General features: G+C 39.8%; 1 protein-coding gene across 1 annotated transcript in view; it reads left to right on the forward strand.

Moving 5' to 3' along the window:
• The window catches only part of LOC108697196 (1-phosphatidylinositol 4,5-bisphosphate phosphodiesterase epsilon-1), a 220328-nt gene that overhangs the window by 26158 nt on the left and 180332 nt on the right, over window positions 1-13838 (forward strand). The window contains exon 2 of the mRNA XM_041571012.1: window positions 2854-4337. Coding sequence (XP_041426946.1) covers window positions 3156-4337 — 1182 coding nt within the window. The 5' untranslated portion in view covers window positions 2854-3155. The remainder of the gene's footprint in view (window positions 1-2853; window positions 4338-13838) is intronic.

Below are 13838 nucleotides of genomic sequence, written 5' to 3' on the forward strand. Positions count from 1 at the left end.
GTTTATTTAGGACAATTGTCCTAAATAAACATTTTGTATTTTGTTACTCGCTGGTCAACTTTTAGGAGGTACTCACATCTATGGTTTTGTTCTTATGCATATGCACCCTTGGACTGGGGTGAACGGTGAGTAAATCCTGTGAGTAAATACTCCTTTTTTCATTGATTTGATTTTTTTTTTATAAAATCGAACTTTTAAGAAATCACATATTTTTTGGAATTTATTAAACCCCAAGGATGGAAAAGTCTGAATCAGAAAATCTGGCATCTCAGACCTGTCGAGGTTGCATATAAGTCAGTGGGAAAAGTCCCAATGGGTTTCGTGCAATACTCCAAAGTTTTCGGGCAAAAATCTGAGTTTTCAGGTGAATAAACCAAAAAAAGCCGAAAATCGGATGAAAAATCTGAAAAAAACGCGAAAATCTGATTTTCTTTTCCTGCAAAGCAAATTTTTGGGAAAGTGCTATAAAAAAAAGCATAAAAAAACCCGAGCGGATTTGATTGGAGTTTGTAGCAGAAAATATTGAGATAAATTAGGACTTTGATAAATAACCCCCTTGTTGTCCCCTTTGGTAAGCCGATACACCCTACTGACACTGGTGGGAAGTATTCAGAGGTGGCAGTGGCTTAACTAGATATCACTGGGCCCCTCTGCAAGTTTTTTTTCAGGCCCCCAAACTGTCTAAAGGCTGACCTGTTGTACCAATATTTATTGAAATTGTATATAAATAAGGGCCTCATGGAGCCCCTATACCTCCTGGGCCCCCTGCAGCCGCAGGGTCTGCTTCCTCTGTAGTTATGCCCCTGAGGGGTGGAATCCTAACCTACCAAATACAGTATAATAAACAGCCATGCCCTTTATACATGGCCCATCCTATAAAACAAAAGGAAGACTATAATATAAAAAAAACATAAGCTGGTTACGGATAATATAAACCCAAAAGGCCGTTCCCCTTCTAATAAACTTGATGCCTATAAACAAACATTATTTGGGGTTCTTGTTAAGTTGGAACCTTGTTTATAGCAAGCAAGAACACAGTTATTGGAAAGGAATTTTTACAGTTGTATCTCCAGTGTGTGTTTTGCTTTCTGGTTTAAAATAGGAAAATAAGTGTATAAGTGAGGGAGGGACCTTAAAGAGATACTGACACCAGACATTAAACTCTTTTTTTACATCTACTGTATCATAATATTGACTTTGTATGCTACTTATAACTTTGCCATAAAGTATTTGTAGGATACTTTTACATTACCTGACTGATTCCCATGTTCCTCTATGAGGGGGCTGCCATATTTGTGCAGCAGGAGTCCGTTAGCATTAGAGACTTTAACTGACAGGCTGAGATGTGACAGGTTGGAAAACTGTCAGGTTTAGGAACTTCAACTAACAATAACTTAGATAAACCTCTAAGCAAAAAACGATTAACATGACCTATAGGTAACTTTTAGGGGCCGATGCATCAAGGGTCGAATATCGAGGGTTAATTAACCCTCGATATTCGATTGGGAATGAAAATCCTTTGACTTCGAACATCGAAGTGGAAGGATTTTACGCAAAAGGAATAATCCTTCGATCGAATGATTAAATCCTTCAAATCGAACGATTCAAAGGATTTTAATCCAACGATCGAAGGATTATCCTTCGACCAAAAAAACTTAGCCAAGCCTATGGGGACCTTCCCCATAGGCTAACATTGGGTTCGGTAGCTTTTAGGTGGCGAACTAGGGGGTCGAGGTTTTTTCTTAAAGAGACAGTACTTCGACTATCGAATGGTCGAATAGTCGAACGATTTTTAGTTTGAATCCTTCGATTCGAAGTCGTAGTCGAAGGTCGAAGTAGCCCATTCGATGGTCGAAGTAGCCCAAAAAGCACTTCGAAATTCGACGTTTTTTTACTTCGAATCCTTCACTCGAAGTTAATGAATTGGGCCCTTAATGTACATTCATATTTTAAAAAGTAGTTTCTTAGTGTCAGTATCACTTTAACAGATATCAGACTATTTTACATTTTTATAAAGGCATGGACCTTGCATGATTCAAGGCATCAGTTTCCTATATGATTCTTTTACATCCAGTAGTAGTGTTATCAGCACTATGATTTAGGGTGGAACTCCATGGGCGATTTTGGCACGATGCGCAAAAACGCAGGCGTCAAGTCGGATGCAACGGAAATAAGGTAAGCAACAGGAACGTCGGATGGTGTTGCAGCATTCGTCTGCATCCGACAGGCGTGTCGCATCGAATGAACGATGCGGTTTCATCCGACATTTCAGTCTCTTACATTATTTTTGTTGCATCCGACTTGACGCCTGCGTTTTTGCACAGCTCGTCGGATCGTGTCGGATCGTGTCGTGCCCGCGGAGTTCCTCCCTTAAAAGGGTACGTACCTAAAGTTAACAACATTCAAATTAGTTTCATCAAAAATGGGCTGTTAATTGTCACTTCACATTGCACCAGAATAATTATAGATACAGTTGCAGCCTGGCACACAGGTACAGGTTTTATAGCGTTGCTAGCATTAGGCAGTGCTTTATAATCGGACCATATTATCAGTACATGTATGCCGAGGTTAATCAGTCTCAGGTGAGTCATCATTCCTTTGGGTAAGAACGTGCTCTTCCTGCTTTCAATAAATAGAAGAAAAATCAGAGTCATTCTAAGGATAATAAGGGCAAAAAAGGGGTGAAATTAATCCAAGTGAGTGACTTCCTGCACTTGAAATAAACCATACAAATTAGTGTATTTTATTAGTTTATTATTAGTGATGCTGTGTATAATACTGAGGTCTGATTTAATCCTAAACAGCGCCGATCCTTGTATCATTAATTGAAAGCCCTATCTTCTCTCTTCACAGAAATGTTCTTTATTCCACATTTTAGCAGCACTGGCCCATACTGGAATAAGAGTGAAAATAAAAAACTGGATACAGATCAAAACTATTTGCTCATTTGCCTCTGGAGTAAACAGCTGGAAAAAAGGTTTTATATGAAAAATGCTGAATTTGTGACAATTCCTATATCCCATTTCTAACTGGAAGCATTCTGCGCACTGGAGACACCTTCCGGCCTACTGAGAGGAATCAACACTTTTTCCTCAATTGTGTATGTTCTATAAGTGACTGAAAAAGCACTAAAGCTCTCAAGCCTGGGTGTCAAGATGAACTCAAAGGATGTAGCAGCTTCTGTGGTTCTACCAGCCACTGGGAGGAAAGTGATATGCACTCCGCCAGCCGGAGATGAAAATTCTAGGAATACTTTGGATACTATGGATATAAAAAGACAGACAAGAGAACAAGAGCAAGAGAGAACAAAGAGCGGCCCCCATATAAATCAGTTAAAGGTGAACTACCTTCCAAACAGCTTTTTCAAGACTTTTTCACCAGGCAATAAACTTGTTAGCAGAGAAAATCTATCTGCAGAGAAGGACAAGTGTGTACCCCATTCTGTTGAATATCCCAACATTAACGGCAACATTTTAGAGAAAGCCTGCAAAGCAAATGTGCGTTTTAATCAGTGTTACAAGTCCTACAATCCTCTTAAAGGCAAGGACATGTGTGAACAGAGGATTCCGGCGGTGCTGACAGAAATTAATTTTAAACTAGACAGGACTTCATTGGGTGAAAGGCCTTTAAAGAGTCAAGTGGAAGGGAATGAACCCTGCACAGATGCTGTCAGTCACATTCCTGCATTACACATCAGTTATCCCCCTGAAAAGAGACTATCAAATGTTTCATGTACCACAAATAGCAGCTATATTTTGGGTAACCGTTCTGAAACAGTACGAAATTCTTGCAGCAGTCGATATGCAGCTTGTTCATGTAAGTCAGCTCAGTCCTCCCAAAATTGTGCCGATACCAACAGACCCTCAGCCATCACTTGTAAGGCAGGCCATCATTCAGATAATGATCCAAAGATCAAATTGGACCCATCATTGATACTTAGAAGGGCCACTGTCTGTGGAAAAAACGTTCCCTGTTCCATGTCCCCTGATCCATATCAGGAGGCTTCGGAAGAACAGGGTGAATCATTGGCAGAAGAAGGACAATACGATTTGAATGACTTTTCAAGGAAGAGGAAAGATCGCTCCACGTTACTTTTTAGAAGGTTTTGTAAAAATGACAAGGAAGTGAAAAAATCTATTTATACAGGAACAAATGCAATTATTAAAATGTTACCCTCAGGTTACATTGGAACAAAGGCTTATACTGTGGAGAGGAGCCAGGAAAACACAGGGGATGAGAAGGATTATTGGTTTGTCTCTGGAGAAATAACAGATCTTCTTGTAACATTCAGAAGAAAGGATTTACTTGACTATTTGGTGAGAACCACTATTATACAGGTAAGACCTGGCTTTTTTTTTTACTTGCAAATACATTCATAAAACAGAATCCATATGTATATATGCTAGAAAATACAGAGAATACATTCACTGTGCTTTTATTCAGTCGTTTTTTAGGGTATTAGTCAGATATCTTCATACAACTCAAAACAAGCCGTATATGTTTGCTCTCACACTCTTGCAACCAGTGCTTAATATTCTGAAGGTATTCTAGGCTATTGTTGGCTTGTTGTGACAGCCCAAAAGTCCTTTTCTTGTTGTCTTTGTATGTTCAGCAATATAACAGAATACGTCTCAACCAAAAAAAGGCCAAACACGAAGTCAGGGTAAGCTTTATGATGCATTTACAAAAGTCTATGGTAAGGACTCCACCATGACTATCGAATTGTCGAATAGTCGACCGATTTTTAGTTCGAAACGTTTGTTTTGAAGTCGTAGGTCGAAGTAGCCAAAAAAAAAACTTCGAAATTCAAAGTTTTTTTCCTTCTAATCCTTCACTCAAGCAAATGTGGCCCCTAGTGTTCATTGATGGGTTTCATTGAATGATTATACATATGGTGACTTTGTAACTACACCGATAATGAGTACTATTTTAGTACAGGTTCTGAATACACGACAGGGCCCATAATAGGGGTGATGTATGTTGGTGGCATTTTCGCTTTACTCCTAATTCTAAGGGGTTACACCTTTTTGGGGTTATTTGTCAGTGGTGGAAAAGAGAGGTTGTGGGGTAGGAGAATCCATAGCAACAGCGGTCTCCCGTTTCCTGCTAAGTCACAGCATAACGGTGGGAAGTTTGGTAGGTCGTATACTTATATAATTTAGGGAAACCAGAACTTGAGGTCACCTGGGGTTAGTTTGCATTCATAGATATAGCCTAATGGGATTAATTATAGAACCAAGAGTTAATATACCAATATCAGTAAAGTTTTCTAGTCCAACTAAAGTAGAGGGGCCCGTTGTGTTTGTCTCAACAGTTTTCACAGGAGCAATTTAACCAATCGTTTCCCTGAGTCCACGTTTAATGTGAATAGAAAAAATGTCGATTGAACTGGTAACATTTATGAACAGTTTTGTTAAGCGCGAGGATAGTTTTAACAACATTATTGCTTTTTGTTATTTGTTTTTAATCTTGTCTGTGTAATAAATCGGATGTGTATATACTGATATTTTTTATACAAATTGACCGGATGTAATCATAGCCGAATATTTAATTGATGTTTAACTATAACTCTAAGCATGTGATATCGTTACAGCTGGTGGTTTTACCACCAGCGAATGTTTAAGGGCTCTTACACATGAGCGTTCTGACCTGCGCTCCCCTGCGTTCCGTTTTTTGGCGTTCAGCCGCAGGGGAGCGCAGGAATAGACGCAAGTCATTATTTGAAATGCCTTACCCTTTAAACAAAACAGGGATTGTTTGTCCATATATTGCAATATATTTAAGCTGGCCAACTACGTCAAAGTCATCCCATATCTGGCCAGTCCTATGCTCAATTTTCATCTGATTCATTAAGAATTCTATGGTTTAATTATACATTTTATAAAAGGGACGAATAGGTTTTACCTGCAACTTACTAGCTGCTTTCAAAGTAAAACTCCCAAACTTGGCTGCCCTTTTATTAGACACCAGTGGGATCACCTGACTATAGTTGGAGAGGGTGGGAGCTATATATATATATATATATATATATATATATATATATATATATATATATATATATATATATATATATATATATTATATATATACACACACATTACACCCAAAGCATTTTGAGTTTTGTATTTTATTATTTTGCTTTTTGTGTTTTATCTGCTTGACCTGGCCCATCCCTGCTGTTAAACTTTCCTTTAGGCATGGAATTGAAAAAATGTATGCCAACCAATATCTGCCTTATGTTTACTTTAGCACTTGGCAGAACCTGTGGGTTTTATGATTAAGTGTCAGTGCTTTGCATGTTGTGCTGACAAATGTTATGCTATTACATTAAAAGCCAACAAACTGTTTCAGTACTGAATGCAAGATCCTTATATTTTATAGATCTGTACAAGTACATGTTTGGAAACCAACCTGCTTTAAAATGTATGGTAAATTCTAAAGATATTTGAAATTACTAACCATATTTGTTGGCCAGTGGCTTATTAGCTAAGTATGGATAAGCTATGAGGGCTCCAAAATAGATATATCATAATACTTTTTCGCAAGTACATTTTATTATTTGTTTTCTTATAATTTTGGGATATCAGTGGTTTATTTGGGTGAACTCTCAAAGAACTGAAGGTAATGACAGATGAGCTGGTTTCAACAGGCAGAAATAATTAAGTGCTTCACAGAGTAGGTACAAGATTAGCAGCCTGAAGAAGATCTATAGGGAGTTTTTGGCACATTTGTTCATATGTTAACGTAAGGCATAGATAAAACAAGCTCATTATGACACGGTGAGCGGATTGGTCCTAGATATGTTTCTCCCAGAATATGAAGCGAAAACAGGACTGTGTTTACAAAATAGTTGCTCAGACACAGCTAAAAGCAGGTTTCTGTGCTATTTAGGGTAAGGGCACACGGGCAGATTCGGGGAGATTAGTCGCCCTGGCAACAAATCGCCTCTTCTTCGACAATCTCCCCGAACTGCCTTCAAGTCGGCCAAAAGTCGTCTGAAGTTTCCTCATGAGGCATCTTCGGAAAACAAAGCGCCAAGAGTGCCATCCCGCTGGTGATTTTTCATTATAGCCAGTGGGAAGGTAGGGGAAGGCAGTTTGGGGAGATTGTCGCCCCGAAGAAGAGGTGATTTGTCGCCAGGGCAACTTATCTCCCTGAATCTGCCCGTGTGCCCTTAGCCTTAGGCTGCTAGTGGACCAGTCTGTACCGGTGTCAGAAGAATAAATGTTACTTTGTTTACCTGTGTGAATTAAATGATGCCTATTTGTAAAAGATGCTGCTGTGAATAAAACACAGGCAAAAAAATAATTGAATTTACCATGGGTGTCACTGTTTTGTGGCTGTGGGATTTATTCTCTGTAATGCTTGGAAGCTTGGCAGGGTTAGACTAGGCCCTTGGCGCTTGTGGGTCCCGCTAGCCCAGACCTGCTCCATTGCACTTCTTCTTCCTGCCGCTACCTCCCTTTTTCGGGCTGGTGGCGGCAAAAAGTGCAGCGTGGGGGGGACCTGGGGACCTGAGACAGTAGCCCCAGTGGGCCCGGGACCCCCAATCCGACCCTAAAGCTTGGGCTTTCTGGAGAAGGGGTCTTTCTGTAATTTGGATCACAATACCTTGTCTGCTAAAAAACCATTTAAACATTAAGGGGCAGATTTATCAAGGGTCAAATTGAAAATTTGAAGTTAAAAAAGTTGAATATTTGTACTTCGACTAGGGGAAAGTTCAAATTAGATTCGAATTTGAAAAAAAAATCGAAAATTTGAATATCGAAATGTATCATGTACTGTTTCTTTAAAACTTCAACTTCGACCAGTCGCCAAATAAAATCTGCTGAATTTTTGTTTTGGCCTATGGGGGACCTCCTAGAACCTATTCGGAGTCAATTGGTGGACTTTGAAAAATCAAAGTTTTTTTTTAAATACTTTGAATCGAATTCAAACAAATACGATCTTAGTTCGATTCGAACAATCGAATACAGCCTATTCACCCACAGAACAAAACTTTTTTTTAATACATTTCGGTTGATCTTTTTTTATTCAAACTCCCATTACTTCAAAATTCGACCCTTGATAAATCTGCCCCTAGGTAAACCCAGTAGGATTGTTTTGCCACCAAAATGGATTCATGCAACTTAGTTACATTCAAATACAAGTTGCAGTTTTATTGTTGCAGAAAAAAAGGAAATCATTTTTAAAAATTGGAATTATTTGCTTAAGATGGACTATGGGAGATGGTCTTCCCACAATATGGAACATTCTGGATAATGGGTTTCCGAGTAAGGAATCCCATACATGTATATGGAGCGAGGTGGCTTGTAAAGACGTGGCCTGCCACTGAACAGATAAAAGATACAGAGCCTGACAGCAAACTCAAGTGGCCAGCTTATATGTACCAAACAATGTCTGATATAGTATGATATAGTATGGTATATTTTTATTTTGATGTTACTAGTCCATTCTTACTTCTATATACATTTAAAGGGGAATTCCAGCTTCAAATTAGCTTGTCTTCAGTGGCTATTTGCATAAAGCCCCACATTGTAGGCACAATGCAAAAAAATGTCCGATTGCTGTCTTTTTTTTTCACTTTGCACATTGTGCAGGGCATTGTGAATGTGACCTATAATCTCAAATGGCAGATTACAGAGACTCAGAAATAAGAAGTAATTTAAAATAATTTCCCCAGGCTTTGTGGTTTGAATTTCTGTTGCCCCGCGCTAATGTTTGTGTGCAAAAAAAACTTCTACTCTGGAACAATTTGCAGTTGGTCTTAATTTTTTACCTTTTGTTTTGAATGATTAAATTTCTGGTTCAGCACTCTTCAGTTTGGAGTTCATCTGGTTGCTAGGTTCCAATTTACCCCAGCAACCTAGCAGTGGTGTAAATGACTGGAATATGAACAGGAGAGAGTATGAATTGAAAGAAAAGTAACATAAAAGTAAAAATAACATAGTAGCCTCACACCGCAATCTGTTTTTGGCTTCTGGGGTCAGTGTCCCCCCATTTAAGGTAGGCAAATAATTTAAAAAGTAAAACAAATAAAGACCAAATCCTAAGAATAGGACATTCTATAACATGCTAGAAGTATTTCCCATCCCGATCTCCCTCCCAGCACTACCTCTTAAACTGACCAAAGGAAGTACAGTTTAGGTGCTGTCTCCCTCTTGAGTAGCTCATTCAAATTAAGGTGATTGTTTCCTATGAAGGACAAAAATGAAGGGCAACTAACACCTGAAGGTAAATGCTAGCATTGTAATTATTTCATTGCATTGAGACCCATCTGTCGATCCTTAAATCCCATTATGAAGATTTTCTGAATTACCAATGAATGCAATAAAATGCAGCTTAAATGGGAGATAGAGCCTTCTTTAGGTAAAATCTGCAATGTCTACAATGTTGAACTGAGAGATGCAAAATTAAAAAATACGTGATGTGGAAAAAGTTAGTAAGAGAGAGAGAGAGGGGCAAATTCACTAACCTCCAGAAATTTGCCAGCGACAGCTTCGCTCACATCGCCACACTTCGCCAGGACAACGCTAATTCACTAAAATGCGAAGTTGCGTCCAGGGCGCCGAAGGTTGGCGATGTTTCTCTGGTGTTAATTTGGCAAGCAGAGCGAAGTTGCGCTAGCGTTGGCTAGAGGGAAGTTAAATTTCAATGGACATATATGTTGCAGCAAATACATTACACTACACAAGCCTGGGAAACCTTAATAAAATAAAATAGAGTTGTTATATTGCCCTACACATGAGCCCAGTGTATAGTTTAGGTGCCAAATGTTAGGAAATGTAGGGGGGAAGCCGGGTAACCTAATTTTTAAATTTTTTTTGAGGAACTCCTATTTACTCTATTGCACTTCGTCTGGTCTGAGTTGACAAAGGCAAGTCTGGCGCAAGAGGTAACGTTCATTAAAATCCGCTTCTTAGTTAATCTGCGTCCATTTGCCAGAGCAAAAATTCGCCTGGCGCTAGAGTGTGAAGTAGCACTAGAGTCGATCTCCTTCGCTAGTGAATTTATGCCGAATTTCGGCAAAGTCCCAAAATGACGGCACAGTGTTAAGCTCCCCATAGACGCGACGATTCTTCTTGCCGAACGACCGATTTTAGGGAAGTCCGACCAATCCTTCGAAATTATCGTGCGGTTAGTGGGATTCGAACGATCGTACATCTTACGATTTTTCGGCCAATATCTATCAGGAAATTGATCGGCCAGGTCAAAAATCTTTGTCGGTCCCAGTGCAATCTATCTATGTTTGCAGGGCCAAGCAGGCAGCTCCCCTTTGTTTTCCTGGCAAATTGGTCTTTTTAGTTGATGGTCAATTCGTACGATCGTTCTGAGAAGATCGTGGTCTCACAATCAGGATCTGATCTTTAAAAATCTCAACATCTATGGCCAGCTTTAGTCACTTAGCCATTTATTAAATTTGCCCCAGAAAGAGAGAGAGAGAGAGAGAGAGAGAGAGAGAGAGAGAGACTACAAAGAGGAAATATAAGGAACCTTTTCATGGATTAAGGAAAGAGAAGAAAGTTTCAATGTTTACCATTTGTTGAATAATAGAGGAAAGAGAACACTCCTGTGTTGCAGAAACACTGCCTCATTGAACACACTGTGCTAATGTCATTAGGGGACATAGCTATGCTCACTAATGCATAAACATACATAAACTCACTGATTTAGTAGTCTACTAGGTACCTTACCCACATATTAACCTGTTTGTGTTGTCTATTTGTGCATGTGCATGAGACCACACAGAAGGCCTAGGTGCCCAAAGTCTTCTGCAAAGTTCAAGCGGTACCACATTGCCTGTACCCTAGAACAGTGTGAATGCGGATATATAAGTTTTGGGAGTAATTCCCCTTTGAGATGTAGTGGTGACCTGAAATGCAAACAAAAACATTGAATGGGGCACAGGAGCCCTTTCACATTAGAGGCTTAATGAAAACAGAGAGACATGTTTGTAGGGAAACCTGTTGGTGGTCACAGGATTTATTAATTAATTAATACCAAAAGAGGGTGTGGCACCCTACAGCCAATGATCCAGAGCAAAGCGAAAACCCCTAGAGATCTGGCCAATCTGCACTGAAGAGCTCTACACACATACATTACACATGCACCCACCCCTTACTCACATCTCCAACTCACAAATGCCTCCTATACATGCACCCATGCCTTACTCACCCTGTCAACACACAAACCACCTACTCTCACACCAACCCACCACCGACAAAGATACACACACCCGTCCACCCCTACATAACCACCCACTCACAGACTCACTCACCACACTACACACATACCCACCCCCAAACACATACAACCACCCACCCATCTACATACATGCATTTATACACACACTCCTAGAAAAGCACCCATGCAACCTTTACAAATGCACCCATCTCTACACTTGCACAGACCTCCTACACACATACACACTTGTCCATCTACACACTAACCCACCACCCCCTACACATTCACATACCTACACAGATCCCCCAACACATGCACATCCACAGCACCTACACGTGCAAACATGCATCCACTTCTCTACACACACACAACCTTTACCATGCATGCAGATAATAATCCAGAAGAAAAAAACCCCACAGTGCTCGGCCACTGGAGAAGACACTGCTCTGCACTGAGGAGAAAAAAAATTCCTTCCTGACTTCAAGCGGCAGTCAGCTTACACCCTGGTTCATTTTATATACTATTAGACTACTAGAAAGGGGGGGGGGGACACAACCAGGTGGAACACACACGGAAACCTACCCTTACACACACATATACACGCACACACACACATATACATTTACACTCACCCAAATCCACACATACTAAGGTAAGGGGAAAACAGGAAGACACTTACCAATACTTACACACCCACAGACACCCATACATGCCCATACACCCATACATAGACACAGAAGGAATGATATGAAAAGGATTCAGGGAGCAGGATGACGATGGTGGCAGCAAAAGATTCTTCTGGTGGAACGCTGAAAAGAAAAATCTCAGAAATATTTGAAATAAAAATAATTTGCAGACCCCAAACATGATACAAAAAGCTTAGGCTGGCTCAACAGCAAATCAGTTACCTGGAATGGCACATCTTATCCTTACATGTATCACCTGGAGCCAGTTTAGTACCCTTTCTATAAGCGGATATCTAAACCATAACTACAGCATTCACAATGAAATAAAGAAAAACTCAGAAAAACAAATGTCCAAAAAGTCCATAGTGTTACTTTTTCCTGTTTCCAAGTAGGGCCACCCGTATATGCATTTCTAGATCCTACTAGGTGGAGACCTTGCGCTAGTAAGTACCAGGTACCCGGTCTCTCCCAATACCACTGCAGAGTGGCTCAGGTTTGTCCCATGCCATCAGGTAAGTGCCACACGTGGAGTGTAACACTGGCAGAAGGGTTACGCAATTCTGTTAGAAAAGTCTGAAAAGTCTGAAAAGTCGCTTGCGTCAAAATTGCTGCACATCAACACTATTCAGACGCCCATTGACTTTAACACCAGTGTCAAAATTGACACAAGTGACATTTCGAACTTTTGGACTTGGGCGTCAATTTAGAACTTCACGATTTTTTTGCGAATTTTTTGCCGTTTCGTGAATTTTTTGCCGTTTTGGTTTTTGGTTTTTTGGCCAAGCGAAATGGGAGAAATTCGCCCTTCACTGAATTTCGCTGATCAGTAACAACACAACGTTTGCAGAACAATGTATTTCCCTATCAGAATCACTAATCCCCACATTTTGATTTGAATCAGGGATTAATGATTCAGATACAGACACCCATAGGCCTCGAGGCACATCTGCTTGATACATGTCCATTCATTAGCACTTTCCTGACTATCAGGAGAATTGTTATGACAGGAAAAAAAATGATATTGTGCAAAAAGATCAAACTGCTAGGAATCCTGAACAACATGAAGTTTATGTCAATGCAAATGCTCTTTACAATTTAGAAAACTAGTATCCATTATATGAAATCTCTTAAATTAAAATGAACGCCAGTTTTTCATTTTGGAATAACTTAATAATTCATAGGCGGCTGAGATCGCGATTTGGCAGGAATTAATCAGTTCTTTGGAAATGGAATTTGATCAACATCAATAAAAAGCAAAGGGAACTGGGTATCAGCGTTTATGGCATAACGTGACCCTTTCGTTTTGTGAGCAAACAGTGTATTTTGGAGCTCAACCAATTCCTCTGGGCCACATTCTTTATTAAAAGAGCAGGGGAAGGCCTGCAAACTGGATGGAAATTACAGTGTTATAAAATGAAAATGTCTTCCGTTTTCACGTGTTCATTTAGTGAATGGATTGCTTATAATTATTATAGATGTTTGTTTAAAAAACATTGTTTTCCTCAAAACCCGTGTTTTTTTTTTTTAATTAAAAATAACTGCCCGAGGTTTCTGCTCTGAAGTCTCAGTTGATGAGGCAGGGGAAGCGCTGTACAAGCAGTGCCTTTTGTGCGGGTTATTATAGCACCAATCTGGTGAGCAGAAAGACTAGGACAGTTATAGAAAAGTCAAGCCTCACATGAGACATAAGGTGTATGTCACATATGGCAGTGGCATTTCTCAGCTGGCAGAAAAACACCAGTTTGATATAGCCCTAAGGAACCATAGCTTAGCTCCAGCTGCACATCCACACACACATATCTATATCTCTGTCTGTCTATCCATCTATCTATTTGTCGCTCTCTCTCTCTCTCTCTCTCTCTCTCTCTCTCTCTCTCTCTCTCTCTATATATATGTACAGTAAATTTACTATCCCATTTTCTTTGGGACAGTCCCCAATTTTGACATCTCATCCTGTTGTCCCAGATT

Source organism: Xenopus laevis, chromosome 7S (assembly GCF_017654675.1).
Source record: "Xenopus laevis strain J_2021 chromosome 7S, Xenopus_laevis_v10.1, whole genome shotgun sequence".
Lineage (NCBI taxonomy): Eukaryota > Metazoa > Chordata > Amphibia > Anura > Pipidae > Xenopus > Xenopus laevis.